Source organism: Artemia sp. Qi Xiang Cuo, chromosome 17 (assembly GCF_049724085.1).
Source record: "Artemia sp. Qi Xiang Cuo chromosome 17, ASM4972408v1, whole genome shotgun sequence".
Lineage (NCBI taxonomy): Eukaryota > Metazoa > Arthropoda > Branchiopoda > Anostraca > Artemiidae > Artemia > Artemia sp. Qi Xiang Cuo.
In genome coordinates this window covers 32096693-32113299 of record NC_142810.1, presented here as the reverse complement: position 1 = coordinate 32113299, position 16607 = coordinate 32096693, and the positions used below count along the sequence as shown (strand labels likewise).

Here is a 16607-nt window from a genome sequence, read left to right as displayed (position 1 = left end):
CCCAGACAATTTCCTGCGGACAATGGCGCCTAAAAATTCTCTTTATCCTGCTTTCATTAAAAAAGAGACTTGTTTTATATTTAATTTATGATCTTCTTTCAAATCATGCTGGAAATCTCCCTTCATGGAACCTTTTTCCTGGAAATCCCCCACCCCCAATGGAAAGTTTCTACCGCGGAACATTCCCCCAATGAGAGTTTCTCCCGCGTACTCCCCTCAGTCGGAAAAATTCCCCCTCACAGTTCCAGCCCCGCTAGAAATTTACCCCGGAAAATTCTCTCGGAACATCTCCATATATCAAATTGAGTCGCAGAAGAAAAAGTAAGACAAAATAGTGAGGATTTCGTATAGAAATGCTGGGAAATTCCACCCGCGTAAAATTTCCCCTGGAAAGTTCACGCCCGGAAAATTCTCCCGCGGAAGTCTTTTGGTCACTTATAAAGGGCACTAGAACTTCTAATTTCCGTTCGAATGACCAATCTTCCGATCTTCTAATACCATCGGCTAGATACAATCACTCCTGAAAAAAAAACACGCATTCGTGATTTTTTCTTCTGGCAAAAAAAAAAAGAAATTCCACATTTTTGCAGATGGATGGTTGAAACCCCTATAGTAGGGTTTTCTGATGCGCTGAATCTGATAGTGCAGTTTTCATTACTTGACTTTTGGGGGATGTTCAGGGTAGAACATCCCTTTCGTGTTTGTTTTTCCTGTCATGTGAATAGCCCTCAGCCTATTCACAAGGAAAGGCTAATCCTCAATACCCTTAGGAGAAGCTTTAGATCCTTGTCTAAGCGTTTGATCTATTTTGAAATGACAAGGGTAAAGAGTTTCACCCCTCGCTCTGTTGCATGTATACTATCATTGACCGAGTAAAATGTTCCCCCTCCTCCAAGAAAAAGAAATCTTCCTTTTACCGTTTAGCCTTGGTGGCAGCAAATCCTCTGGTCTAGATACCAAATTTGTGCCAAACTGCGGCTGCACTGAGCTATCTGGGCCTTTGTCATCCTTTTCTAACCTTCCTTTGGTTTTATTTTCCTTTCTTTGACTTAGAAAACCGTAAGTGTCTGGTGTCCCTGCCCCAAACCAGCTAATGGTCCGATGAACGTGGGCTCGGTCAAGTCAATACATTTTCAATTTCACATTGAAAAAGCCAGCGACGGTTTCTCGAATGAAACACTTTAAAAGTATCTTATACCAAATAACCTTTTAATTGGTCGATAGTGTTGATTCTGATAGAAATGGTCTGCTCTAGGCTGTCTTGAGGATCAGCATGTAGTGTAGATCAAGCTTTATATTCTGGAATATTACAATAGATTTCTGTCTTTCAAAATTAGAGAGGATTTTGATTGGATTTGGTTCTAAGAAGAATGTCCTTGACGGTTTTATGTCTCGTTGCCACCTGGTGATGAATGGGTATCCGCGGATCTCCCTCTTTTATCTCATGTATCCCTCTTTTATCAATGCCATGAAGGAAAACTTAAAGATTCATCCAAATCACTTTAGCCTACTAGTCACAACAGCCTGTGTAGAAAAAAAAAAAAAAAAAAAAAAAAAAAAAAAAAAAAAAAAACAGACTCTATTAATGATTCCCTTTCCCTTAAAGTGTACTTGTTGAAGATCGAAATAGGGTGTGGTGGTTTAATGGAATGTGTAAATACATTTAAAACAAAGGGGTTTTTTATACCCATCCAACTTCCAACACTGTCTTCCCGACTTCATCTTTAAGAGGAAAGGCATTAAGGCGATCAACTTCTTTTTCAATAAATTTATTTCCTGACTGATCTTTCTTGGAGTGTCGGCCTCGATTGCATCACCCTCCTACGCTAGAAAGCTCCTAATAATTTGCTTCAAAAGCTTTTTCTATCAAGGTTGATCGTCCCTTAAATCATGAATGAGTCTTGTCGGATAAAAGTGTAATTATTACTTGTTTCAGATGTAAAAGTTAAAAATAACTCTTGTCTTTGTAGTTCCCCAATTTCTGAACTTTGATAAGACTTAAACTATAATTTAGAGCTGTATTATACCATTCAGTCAAAACTTCAACTATAAGAAACTATTGCATGCTCCCAATCAAATGGTAGTCTACTGTTTTCTTTATATTTTAAATTACCGGACTTCTTCGGGAGGAATCTATGTATTTACTTGTTGCTGGACTTGGAGCGGCAGAGGTGAGCTATAAATAAAAAAAAACTCACCATTGAAAAAATTACTGTAGAAAATTCCACCATAAAATCTATCCCTGGAAAACTCCCTGAAAAGTCGCCCTCTGAGAAAAACTTGTTCCCAACTAAACTAGTACCTAGAAAAATTTTCCTCGGAAAACTTAGTCCCGAGGGAAAATCGCCTTCTATGAAAATCCCCCCTCCTATGGAAAACTCAGCCTTGGGAGGGTTCCCCGAATTTGTCTGTGCCATGATATTAATATAATATATTAATACCTTGAGAATATTAATAGAACCCTTGCCCTGAGGGGTGTGGGAGGGGGGGGGGGTTGTCATCTTCAAAGACATACTTTCCGGACCTTCTAACTACGCTGAACAAAATGGCTATCTTAAAAATTTTGATCGGACGTGTTTAAGGGAAATGGGGGGTGCGGGAAGAGGGTTGTTGTCCTCCAATCATTTCCAACTATTAAAAGGGGCAGTAGCCCCTTCAATTTCCAAGCAAATAAGCCTTCTTCGAAGTTTCTACGACAACAGATGGTCATCTAAAAATTTATCTCAGATGAATTTCGGGTAAAATACGACGTGTGGGGGGGGTATCTACCCTCCGATAACTGTGAATCTTCTAAAGGGCACTAGAACTTTCTATGACGAATCCAATGAGCATCCTTCGAAATTTATACGATCACCCTTTCTATACAAACATTATATGACCCCAGGGCATAACTTACAACCCTTGCCCTGAGGGCTGTGGGGTGGGGTGTCATCCTCAAAGACATAATTTCCGGACCTTTCAACTACGTTGAATAAAATGGCTAACTCAAAGATTTTGATTGGATGTGTTTGGCGAAATGGTGGGTTTGGGAGGGGGTATTAGCTGCCGTCCAATCACTTTTGACTATGAACCCTTTTCGAAGTTTCTACGATAACTCCTTTGATACGAAGTTCCCTGTCCTAAAACCAAAAAAAAAACGTTGTGCCCACATCGCTCTTTACTTAGGCAGCGCTGTTGCGCTGCCTATGATTTGATACTCTTCAGGAATGCTAAGAGTTTTACTGCAGGATGGTTGTGCAGTTGCAGTTTAAATGCTTATTGTTGTTGCTAGTGGGCCGTTCAACAAACACGATGCAATGCTGAAAGACGATCGACTACATTCTCTTTTAACAACACGAAAGCAGTAATTTGTTCAGGTATGATTAGGGTTTCCTGAACAACCATTTTCATTTCATTTCAAATTTGAACTATCTCCAACGGAGTAGGCCTATCACTTGGAGCATGAGAATGCTTAAAAAGAGCACTAATTACCATATGACTTTTTCCTCCTTCAGACAAGTTCTATGCTTCAGGTTACCCAAGCCATCATAAATAAGTTTACTGCCTCCACTTCGTGACCTTAAGATTTCTAAGGTCCTTTTTATAACTCTTACGCAATTTGTTTACTGAACAGCACTGTGCAAAGTTTGACCATGCTACGCAGTTTTAAACACGATTTTACCAAGCCAGCCAGTATCAATTTTTCAATTTAATACTGGTTTAGATGCATTATTAAATATAAATAAGTTTTTTCAACTGAAAGTAAGGAGCAATACTAAAATTTAAGATGAACAGAAATTATTCCGTACATAAGGGGGACTTCCCCCTCCTCAATCCCTCGCTCATTACGCTTAAGTTTTTTAGTACTTTAATAAGCTTCTTATTCTAACTAAACGGGCCTTGTGTTTCAGGAGTTCTTCTAAAGAATTAGAACAAAAAGTCAAACTTTAGCGAAACGAGGCATTGAAGAGGGGGCAGTCCACTTCATATAAGGAATAATTTCTGTGCGTTTTAAGTTTAATGTTGCTTCTTACTTTCAGTTGAAAAACTTTTTTTTAGTAGTTTTTTATCATTTTTCAAATAATGCTGAGAAACCTCCCCCCTCCCTCTTTGGAAAACCTCCACCCTCCACTTAAAATTCATCCATGAAAAGTTCCTCTGCTTAAAATCCCCCCAGACAATTTCCTGCGGACAATGGCGCCTAAAAATTCTCTTTATCCTGCTTTCATTAAAAAAGAGACTTGTTTTATATTTAATTTATGATCTTCTTTCAAATCATGCTGGAAATCTCCCTTCATGGAACCTTTTTCCTGGAAATCCCCCCCCCCCAATGGAAAGTTTCTACCGCGGAACATTCCCCCAATGAGAGTTTCTCCCGCGTACTCCCCGCAGTCGGAAAAATTACCCCTCACAGTTCCAGCCCCGCTAGAAATTTACCCCGGAAAATTCTCTCGGAACATCTCCATATATCAAATTGAGTCGCAGAAGAAAAAGTAAGACAAATAGTGAGGATTTCGTATAGAAATGCTGGGAAATTCCACCCGCGTAAAATTTCCCCTGGAAAGTTCACGCCCGGAAAATTCTCCCGCGGAAGTCTTTTGGTCACTTATAAAGGGCACTAGAACTTCTAATTTCCGTTCGAATGACCAATCTTCCGATCTTCTAATACCATCGGCTAGATACAATAACTCCTGAAAAAAAAACACGCATTCGTGATTTTTTCTTCTGGCAAAAAAAAAAAGAAATTCCACATTTTTTCAGATGGATGGTTGAAACCCCTATAGTAGGGTTTTCTGATGCGCTGAATCTGATAGTGCAGTTTTCATTACTTGACTTTTGGGGGATGTTCCTCCGCCCCTCCTTCTTCGAAAATCAAACATGTTTTCTCAGGTTCGTAGCTTTTGATGGGTAATATTAGACTAATCGTTTGTATATATTTGGAATAGCATAAAATGTCAATTCTTTTGATGTATCTATTGTTACAAAAAATCCAGTTTTTTAGAGTTTTGTTTACTATTGGGAAGAGTCGCTCCTTAATTACAGTTCGTTACCATGAGCTGATTGATTTGAACTCTTCTATCTGAAAGATACTTTTTGCGCTTCTCCAAAGCAAATTTCAGAGGCAAGCTTCATTGGGCAAGTTTTGAAGGGATAAGTTTTGCTTTGAAGCAAGTTTAGGATGAGCAAATTGAGTACAATTTTTTTTAGGGCTCGATTTCTTTGGAATCGGAATTTTCCAGGGTGATTATTCTACAGGTGAGTTTTCTGTCGGGACAAGTTTCGTTTTTGGGGTTGGGGGAAGGTACTCCAGTGGAAAATCTGCCTTGGGGTGAAAGTTTTTCAAGAGTGAATGTTCTGAGGACTTGTCTTCCCATTATGGGAAAGTGGTTACGTCACTAATGCTGGCAAATTTTATTTTTATTTACGCTGGGTGTGAACTTCAAAAACCAAAATAAGCTCGTACCATTTCTGTTATCACAAAAACAAAGTCAATTATAGGGTAACGGAAAATAAGGAAAAACTTATAAGTAAATGGGAAAACCATTCTCATAAGAAGAGTGATCTAACCCGAGCGCTTTGTATTCGAATTGCTAAACTCAGAAAAGGAAGATGTTCCAAAATCCAAATTTACAGGAGGAATAAAAAATTGGCGACATTTCATATCTAGAAATTAAAAAATCTGCCCTAAATATTTATTACCTAGCCTTTGACATTCTCTTTCGTCTCTCCATTAAAATTTTAATTTCTAGAGGCATTCCCTTTCTACGTGTTTGCGAAACTTAAGTTGTTCCGTCTTGCACTATCGTTATAAATCGGTAGAAATCCGCTTCGTTGCTGGTGAATGACCCTAATCAAGACTATATATATTTTTCTGAAGGTTAAAGCAGCAATTAGAATTCAAACAGGTCTTCCATGGATGCGCGATAATTTAGTCTATTCACTCAAGTGGGTTGATCTTCTTTTTTTTTGTGAACCAGAAATACATACGTATTTTGTCTGACCTTTCGAACGTAAGACTGATTTGTCTTTTTCTGTCCTTCTGAGGGTTCTGATAATTAAGTAAGAAGAGTTTAGTGGATTTTTTTCTGGAAACTGCCCTAATTAAATAAATATCATAATATTCTACCCTGTTTTAATTGCACTGACATCATTTGTGAGAGTGCCGGGGTTGTACTAATCGGTGTCCGGCTGATTCCCCCGGGAAAATCCCTTCCTGTGGTAAATTTCCCCTCCTGTGGTAAATCCCCCCCCACAGACAATTACCCCTGGAAAAACTCCCCATATCAAAAGTTGAGCAGTCAAAAAGAAGGTAGGAAAAAAAAGAAAAAGAAAAAAAAAGCCTAAGATGAAGAGAAGAAGGGTTTTTGGAATACTTCACCTATATTCAAAAAAAAAGGTAGAATATATGGTGTAGGATTTCCTATAGTATTTATTTTTATGTTTTTATTTATTTCCTTTTTTTGTGTTTTGAGGGCTAGGGCCTGAGGTATTCTAGCAGGGTACGATAAAGGTTAAAGAAAATAATTTACTTACTTATTTGAAATAAGGAGTTCTGTTTTTTTTTTAGAGATAAAGTGGCAATGTTAGGTTAAGTTAGATAAACTGATCAGTATCTATGATGTTTGAAAAGTCTCTGCTGATTTTTGCTACGTTTGTCTGGCTCTAAGGACTCAACTGTATATGGTATTTGTGCATAAAAGGGAAAAATACCGAAAAGAGGAATTTTCCTCCTCTCGCCGAAGATAAATTAGGAATGCGTCAATGGGAATTTATTTTTAGGTGCTCGACCACTGAAATATCTAATAATTGGAAATTTCTTCTGATTTAAAAGTTAAGATTATTTACTGGATATGAAAAAGAAGTGATTTGAAAAAAAAACATGGCAGCTGCATTCTTAAGACAAAAATATATTGTGAATGGTTTACAGTTTATATTTTGGGAAGTGTAAGCCCTACGTAAGGACGGCATGAGGATCGGCAAATATATTCTACCCCAAAAAATTCCCCCGTCAAGCAAAGAAAAACACCTTTGGGAATGAGATAAGTATTAATGATCGTTTTAAAGTAGTTTCCATAAATTTTAAGTATTTCCTTCAAATGGTCCCATGATCCCATTTTTTGCAAAAAACATTGCCACCAAAGATAGCATGCTATTAAGGGCTACACAGGTGTACGTTTTTCAAGCTAAGAACGGCCGTATTTATTCGATACGGGCGTAGGTTGCACCATCTCTTATACTAGAATTTCCAACTAAGTTAACCGTCATTTTGACGGTTCTCGCTACGCAAGAAATAGGCCTAATGGTAAATGTGAATAAGATCCTTAAGAGTCTAAGACTGAAGATAGGTCTATCTATTAAATCTATCTATCTATTGCATTTTGTTAAAAGGAATGGCCTACATGGTTGTTTTGATAGTTGCCAATCAATCTATGGACAGTGCTTATTTGAATACGTATTTCCTCAAAATAAGCTCTGAAGTCGTATCTGAATTTGTGCGAAATTAATTTCTGTTTCATGGAAGCATAAATAAAAATTCGAAATCCGGCCTTTCTTTATTAGACAAACTCAATAGATAACTGTATTATTGCTAAAAACTATTCATATAGGAAAGACAATAAAAACACACCATGCGCGATGTGACGCGCATATGAGAATTGTAATTCTTGCTCCCAAAATCTTGGCACCATATTTTGCTGCGAAAATGTAAGCGATATTTGCGGGAGTTTCTGAAGAGACAACTAGCGTGGCTTGCCAAAATAAAGTTGGAATACGGCAGTTTTTGCCGCTTTCATGAGACTTTGGTAACGAATGTGGCTGATTTAGGGGCCCTTGATCACCAGTTAAATTTTCGTTTTGAATGTTAAAGTTAAGAGGTAAATAAAACACTAAAAAATACTAGTCTGGCCAAAATTGTTACAATTTAATAAGCGTTCAGTAAAGTGCAAGTTAAACATTCGCGCAAAAAGTGAAGAGATTTTTAGGGAGCCCCCTCCCCCCAAAAAAATCCTGGGTACGGTTTGAGCTACTAACAATTAATTGGAACACCAAGCCGCCTGAGGCTAACAAACCTGCGTGCGCTCTGTACCCACTTTGTTCAAATTTTTACTCTTTACTCCATCCCCTTAATTTAACTGTACTCCCTCCCAACCCCTTTGAATCCCTAATTTATTATCTCTCCCCTCCCAATTCGAGGACTTCCTGCTCTATGTATGGACCTGGACCTAGGTGGATTGCCTATTGAAACTTTATCTATCTAACTTTATCTTTCTTTCATTTATAGTTCCAGAAAGTGGATTCAGACCATATTTTAAATACAGCATGTTAATCTAACGAGTCCCTAAAAATATCCTTTGACAATGTCTTCTGAGAAAACATAGAATTTTTCCTCAACCTTTACAACAGTCATTCATTCTATTGGCCGTTGGTGTATCATCAAAACTTGAAGGTCTTACACAATCTTAAAAACGGTACTTCAACGCAAAATTTGTATTCGAATAATTATTCCCACTGTTGCATGGTTCCTGGTTTGATGCGATTACCCATTAAAAAAAAAGGATAAAGTGACGGAACGAAAAGCACGAAATTGTATTGATATGGGACAAAAAGCTCCATTTGATGTCTTCAGACCTCTTGAATTTAATGGTGTAATGCTCATAATGATTGTGCCACTTCTGGGGGTGGGGGTGTTTTCTATTGCTGTATGAATAGAAAAAAACGAAAACTCAGAGTTAAGTATTTTAAAAACGGTTGTTAGAGAGAACTAAATGGCTAAAATTCGATAGGGAAACTATTAGTTGCATTACTTCCATCAATTTTCTTTTCTAATATACCAATATTGATGATATTTCAACCTTTTTGACAGAAAATATGGTGTTTCTACAGCCAAGAAGGCATGGGTGTAGGGAGGGGGGGGGCAGTGGCCCCCACCCTAGACCTTCAAATTTACATTAGATATGGCTGTAAACGCAGATGGTTTGTAAAAAGCTTTTGATAAAACTCCATCACCCTATCGACGGCCCCCCCCCCCCCTAGCCAATATGCTGCCTACGTCCATGCAAGAAGGCAAATATTTTTACCATGCTTTGCCTTTCTATTCATTCCGTATTTTTCTGGGAAGTCAAGATGAGTGGCCAAAAGCAAGTAACTGACGAAGAAGTAATGGAGCTCCTTGAAACAGAAGATCAATCAGGTCTAACAAATGAAGATGAAGGTCGCGAAAGGGATCTTGATTTTCAGGTTGAAGACTATGTTGAAAAAGATGTCATAGAAGGCGACATTAACAAAGAGGAAGATGTTGACGCTCGTCAAACTAGTTTTCCGGATGTACAAGAACCCTAGACTTCGAGTTCGTTAGACAAAGAAGAGGTTCCTCTTTCGAGGTGGCGGAAGAAACCTGTGGGTGTTTTTTATCGGTAGAGACTGCAGAACAAAACGGTCCAAGCAGCCACCACCATCTTCATGTACTCGCTCTTCCATTATAATATCACTGTTACCTGATATTCAAGGGCCATCCGGGGCAGTTAGAACTCTCAGGAAGAACAAATGCCAGCTCCTAGTAGCGTTTCTTCCGCAGAGAGATCGTGAGCCTGGTTGCTCGGTCTTCAGTTTTGCTCTAAAGAACAATATTATGTCGTATGAGCCTAAGAAAAGCAAAGCAGTAGCTTTGATCTTTTTAATACACAACACAAACAAAATAGATGCAAAATCAGGCAAGCCAGAGATAGTCGAGTTTTACAACACAAATAAATCTGGCGTTGACAGTTTGAATCAGAAATATGCCAACTAAATTACCAGCTGTCGCTGTCAGCGCTGACCACTTTCAATCTTCTTTGCAATGCTGAATATTGCAGGCGTACGCACAGGAATACTTGTCAACACAACAAGAAGCCAAGAAAAGGTGAAACAGCGCTAACAGATCCTCAGGAAGTTGGGACGATTCCTCACGAAGTCTCATTTGATGGTTAAGGTATCAATCCACTCCCTTCCTCGAGAACTTCGGAAGTTAGTGTCCAACATTGCTGGAATCGAGTCAACAAGTAGTTCAAATACCGAAGTTATAGGTTATGGCCGCAAAAACCAGCACTACTGTCTCTGTCCTCATTAAGCTGAACAGAAAATGACCAGGGTATGCAGAATCTTCAAAAAGGGGTACTCCAAGGACCCCCTCAAATGAATGTGCCCAAAATGTGTCTAGATGGTTCATTTTCTTGTTAAACATATTCTATATGATGATATTGGCTTGGAATTAAATTGCAAGTTCCTATCTGAAATTTTCTTTTATTTTCAAGCGTTTTAGTTATAGAGTAAATATTTACCCCACCCGACCAGTTAAGGGTAAAAAAAAAAACAGCTGAATAAATAAAGAAAAGAAATAATAAATTACACGCAATCATTCATGCATATGCGCAAGAAGTTGTTTTGGTTGGGATGGACAAGTATGAAAACAAAACAAATATGCAAATTTTAGGGGAAATATTACCAATATGAACATTTTGGTGAGGACCCCTTTCTGTGTTTGTACCTGCAATCTGTTTGCTAGGAAGATGACTTAGTGACTTGCTTGGCCGGTCCACCCTTCATGATACTGTGCTAGTTTGAAATGCTATCTCAGTTGTTTTCAAACCAATACGGTACCACGAACTGTAAGTAAGGATCGACTCGTCCCAATACTAACCGAAACATTAAAAAAGGAATTTTTATAACAATTAGTACAACAAAAGAATTGGCTTTAATGCTGATTCCAAATCTATAAAATTCATCAAGTTTTATGTTACCCATTAAAAGCTAGGAGCCTGAGAATATTTTTTGATTTGCGAAAAAGAATGAGACACCCCTAAAAACTCAAGCAATCTTAATGAAGATCATACCATCTGATTTAGCATGTCATGAGTTTCAAGAGTTTCAAGCTTCTAACTAACTGTAGCTTGAAACTGTAGAGTTTCAAGCTTCTATCTTCAAAAAAGTGGGATTCCCCCCCCCCCCCTCCCCCAGACGATAGATCACGGATACGTCTTTATTTGTTGTTGTTTTTTCCCAGGAATCATCATATCGATCTAATGGTTCTAGGAGATCTGGAGAGGACTCATTCGAATGTGAATTAAAAGTTCGAGTGCCCTTTTTCAGTTACTATTTAAATTGTGCCTCAGGAAAGTGGCCTTTTCTGCCATTTTGTAGTACCAAACTACGATTTGCCCTAAAGAGGGCCAAGTTGCCATCGATTAACCATTCTGAGATAGCCAATCGATTTATAAGCGTCATAAAACTGTATACTGAGCACAGTTTATATAATTATCCAGTATGATCTTTCCCTATCTCACCCATTATAAAAACCCGGACCGAAGTGCGAGTGCTCCAGAGAACGTTTTTGCAGATATAAACATAAGCGGCATTAGATCTTTTCACGGGTAGACAAAGAATAATCACCTACGGAACAAGTACTGACAAAACCTCTTGGCCGGCTCAACCAATAAGTGGACAATAAGTGCAGAAATAAGTGGGAGGAGCTTTTTGTTCACACCGAGAATGAAGAGCCAGAAATCATTTGCGGTAAACTTACTGGATAATTTTATAAACTGTGATACTGAGCTTCCCAATTGCACAAAAAGTAATGCCGCACAGTTGCACTCCCCTTCACATAAGTACTTTCCATGAACCTTCACATAAATATAGAGAAGGGTGTGTGTTTGGGGAGAGGGTCGTACAAGATCGAGAGAGTGCTCATTCGAACGGAAATTAAAAGTTCTAGCGCGCTTTTTAAGTAACCAAAATGATTGTGTCACGGAAAAATGGCGTTTACTGTGAATTTGTGGCACCAAACTACAATCCTGCCCCAAAGAAGAGCAACTTGCTATCAATTGAAATTTATTTTATTGTTAATCGATTTAAAAGCGTCAAAAAACTGTAAATTGACCTTCCCAGTTACAGAGGAAGGAATGCCGCATGGTGGCACGTTCGTTTCTGAAAAGACAGGTAATCCATACAAGATTAATGATGAATATGGCTATTTATTTCAATGCTTGATTTAGCTAAGTTGATTGACTTTATCTTTGAAGAAATTATGATGAGTGATGTATAATTGCGCATCATCTATTATGAAGGAGGGGCAGTGGGTCATTGTGTAGGCGGTGGGCCAGAAGCCGAAAAAAGTGCATTTAAAGTTTAAATTGTACAACCCTCCATTAGTCTTCAGATAGGTACAGAAAGGGGTTGGGGTAGGAATTAATCTGTCCGCGGGGTAATGCATCCCTCTTATTGCAGGAATATGTTTCTGATGTTTATTTTAAATATTCGTTTAAATAAACTAATTTGCTCATATTTCATAAAGGGATTCATAAAGGGACGTGTAAGTGTGCATCAGTTATTATGAAGGGGGGCGGTGGATCATTTTGTTGGTGGGAGGATTAGATGCTTCAATAAGTGCATTTTGATGCCCAAATACCATAACTTTCATTAAGCATTCATATAAATATAGAGTGAGTTTTGGGGGATGTGGTGGGGTGATTGGATAGAAACTGATATCTAATCCTTCTTGATTACAGGGAATATGTTAGGTCTGCGTCTTTATTATTGGTTCTAGGGGATGTATAATAGTCCCTCCCCCCTCCCCCCACTGTGACAATCTTTTTCTATGTAGGCTACCATAAAATATTATATTCATATACCTACCGGAACAGAGGTAGGGAAGAGGTGGCGGGGCATCATGAGCCTCATCAGATTTCTTGGGGCTGGGGGTGTGGGGTGGCAAATTGTACCAGAAGCTTTGTTTTAGTGATTTAAATGGCTATACTTCCTTTTTTCCTATTTATATACAATGTTTTAATGTATTTAAACATTCGTCTATAATGTACTTAAACATCAGAGTACCCTATTGTAGAGACCGCGATGGCTTCAGCCACGTAGAAGATCAAAAGTTGCGCGTAATTTCCATCCATTTGAACAATGATACCCGTCTCTGTTAACATGAAATTCTGTAGTAAAAATATTATTAAGGCTCCCCTCTCAACTTCTCGCTCTTTGCGCTAAAGTTTGATTTTTTGTCCCAATCCTTTAAGAATAACTTCTGAAACACAAGGACCGTTGAATAGGAACCACAAGGATTTTTTAAAGCACAAACAACTTTGGCATAAGGAGCAAGGAGTTAAGGAGGGGCAGCCTCCCTCATATACAGAATAATTTCTGTTCTTTTTAAGTTTTAATGTTGCTCCTTACTTTTAGTTGGAAAAGATATTTTTATTCATTAAAAAATAGCTTTAAAAGTTCTTCAACTTTGTCTGCATATGTATTTTTAAGAGCAAATAAGAATTATTTTGTAGTAAATTTATTGAACAATAACGTCAACGTAAAAAACTATACACATATTTTTACAGTTATCAAAGTCTCAAACCATTTAAGAATCGTATCGCCTCATTTAAGCCCTTTGTGCTTTTGCCAAATCAGCAAGCAGCTGAACAACGTAGTCTGGCATAGGGGGAGCCACTGGCAAGTGATCACCCTGGGGTTGGAATCCATTCTCGTCGGCTCTGTAGGTAAGGGTTATAACTTGGCCATCAGGGCCAGTATAGCTGTATGATCCTTGAGCAGCTGCACCCTGATCTTCTCCGACTTGTATTTGACTGCCTGTCTGTTCCATTTTGATTCCATTGCTGGTTTCAACGGCGTATTTGTAGCTGCCAGCTTCTATATCGGCATCAAATTCCTCTCTCACAACGGATGCCTCTTTCTCTTCTACTGGTGCTGCGCTGATCACGGCAATAAAGCCTAGACAGAGGACGATAGCCTGAAAAAAAGAATACGTGAAATCTCTGCTCTAACGTAGTTTCTTAAAAAATATTTTTGCAAAAAAAAAAACTGATTGCCCCCCCCCCTCCCCCAGTGGCAGATCCAATAGAGGCGAGAGGCGCGGCCCCCCTAGCGTAGTCCAAAGTAGTGTAATTTACTTAATTAACTCAAGTTTGCGTTAATTAAACTTGCTCTTAACGCAAGTTTATCGGATCAACCTATTTTGCGCCCCCCCCCAATTTTTTTTTCGAATCAACCTATTTTGCGCCCCAAAAAAATCTGGATCCGCCCCCCCCCCCCTGCCCTCATGTTCTCACAAATACAAAAAAAAAGCTTGCTTCTGAAAACCAAGCAAATCTTTTGTTGACCTAGACCGTGTTGCTGAAAACGTTCAAGTAAATATACCCAGACACAAACCTCGCCACTTTGCCAAATGTACCTATTCTAACCGCCTTCGATTCAAGAACAAGGGGCTGTCTAAAAAGGAACACATATCCTCCTTTTGTTTTCTAGCAAAGATAAAATACCTCTTAGAAACAGGATATTCCTCTCTAATTCTTTACCTCCCCCCCCCCTTGTGAAATTTCTGAAATGGTACCGTTGTTTCAAAAGAAGCTATGTGACTTTGAAATTAATTAAGAGAAAGTGAGGTTTCTTTCACCCGAAAAGCATATTAAGAGTATAGATAGATAGATAGATCGTGTATTTCAAAAGCCCAAGAGCCATATCCACACCAAAATTTGTGAAAAATAAAGAAATCACAACAGAACAAATTACGAAACACACATTAACATGATAACATAGCGAAAAATACCTTATGGTAATTTATCGAGAAAATAAGTTTAAGTACATATAATTAATAATAATTAATTGTAAAAACTTTTCCTTCTTTCTAATCTTTTCCTTCTCTCTTCTTCTTTCTCTATATTAAGCGTTGTTAATAATAATGCTTAGTAGACGCTTGAGTAGCATCTGAAGCATGGCCGTATCCAGGGGGGGGGGGTTTACCCGGTTTGAACCCCCCCCCCCCGAATTTTTGACCGACTCGAAAATAAGTCGAAAATTAGTAAAACCTAGGTAAAAATCAGTAAAATTAGTCGAAAACTGAGTCAAAAATTCGTAAACCCCCCCCGAAAAAGTCAAAAATTAGTAAAACCCCCCTGAAAAAAAATCCTGGATACGGCCCTGATACGAAGTGTTGTAACCCAAGTGTTTCGACGAAAATTTTATTTTGATGTCTAAAACCAAAACCTGATTGAACTTGTTGCAAAAATAGACTCGAATATATTATAGAAAAAAATATGCAGAAATATGCAAGAAGATACCGATCATTTGTTTTGTTTCATTTGAGTTTTATTTCACTTGTGGCTCCGCTGGAGATTTCATTCCACAGGAGTACTATTTCACTAGATATAAAATTTTCTCTGAATGACTTTACAGTACACAATTAATTTAAAGGTATTTTTTCCCTTTATTTGTCAAGGCTGTATCCAGGGGGGGGGTTTACCCGGTTTTACCCCCCCCCCCCCCGAAATTTTTGACCGAGTCGAAAATAAGTCGAAAATTAGTAAAACCTAGGTAAAAATTAGTACCCCCCCCCCCTGAAAAAGTCAAAAATTAGTACCCCCCCCCGAAAAAAAATCCTGGATCCGCCCTTGTTATTTGTAGATGTCAAATCAAAGGATTTTGATATTAGGGTAAATCACAATGTGTGAACTTAATCGACATCGTCAAACGGTAATTTGTTGCATAATAAGGGAAACGAAGGGGAATTTTTAGACTGCTTTTACTTCTTGCGTTATGCCCTGCGCGGTTTAAATATATTTATTGCCTGTTCTTTCAACGTAATTTTTTTTAAGTGAGCTGTAAGCGACGTAATTGCATCTTGTTAGTTATTCCAATGGCGACTATAAGAAACATCTGCATTAAAATCAAAACTTACTGCTGTTGTACTGAGACTATCAAGGGCGGATCCAGGATTTTTTTTCGGGGGGGGGGGGTTACTAACTTTTGACTCAGTTTTTGACTAATTTTACTGATTTTTCCTAGGTTTTACTAATTGTCGACTTATTTTCGACTCAGTTAAAAATTTCGGGGGAGGGGGGGGGGTTCAAACCGGGTAACCCTTCCCCCCCCCCTGGATACGGCCTTGGAGACTATACATCTAAGGCAGAGAAGATTATACAAGATGCACAAAGAAGAACGTCAAAAGTAAAAATTGTACGGAATAGAAAATCGTAAGATATCAAAACATAAAAAGAAAACGAAAATTATCTGGAGGTGAAATTTAGGTAACGAGGGATAAGTTAGAAAAAAGGAAGGGACTAACAGACAAAAAAAGTGTGGCTGGAATTAAGAGAAGCAGATTAGACGAAAAAAGAGGCATACAAAATACATTGGGCGTAGAATATACGAAAAGAGAAGATAAGTAGGTTTTCTATATAGTTGTAATATAAGAAGGAGGAGGGGGCTGAGTAACAAAGTAACCACCAACTAAATACTGCATTTAAAATGCAAGTTCTTTGGTAAAATAGTGAATTGCCGTATTGAATTTATCGTAAAAGCTGGGAATAATTAACCGATATAATCAAGTGAGTATCTTTAATTGCTGCTGTTAACGGGAATAAGGTATTTCAAGGAACTACAGGGAAGGCTGCAAAATTCAAAGCTAATTCATTAACTAGAATTTTATCCTTAAATACCCTCAAAATATCAAATTTTTTGCTAAGTGTGAGTATAGATGGGGATTCTAATGGGAATTTTAACAAAACCAAAGTCCTGTCGGTATCGTTAATTGCTACTTTTAACGGGAATAAGGTATTTCAAGGAACTACAGGGAAGGCTGCAAT

General features: G+C 38.2%; 2 protein-coding genes across 3 annotated transcripts in view; one reads left to right on the top strand and one right to left on the bottom strand.

Moving 5' to 3' along the window:
• dtn (transmembrane protein 132C dtn) overlaps positions 1–16607 on the top strand; it is a 258507-nt gene that overhangs the window by 162467 nt on the left and 79433 nt on the right. The window lies entirely within an intron of this gene.
• Positions 13282–16607, bottom strand: part of LOC148942112 (cuticle protein CP14.6-like) — a 3874-nt gene continuing 548 nt past the window's right edge. Inside the window, exon 2 of the mRNA XM_089103046.1 lies at positions 13282–13756. Within this exon, the coding sequence (XP_088959172.1) occupies positions 13388–13756 (369 nt within the window). The 3' untranslated portion in view covers positions 13282–13387. The remainder of the gene's footprint in view (positions 13757–16607) is intronic.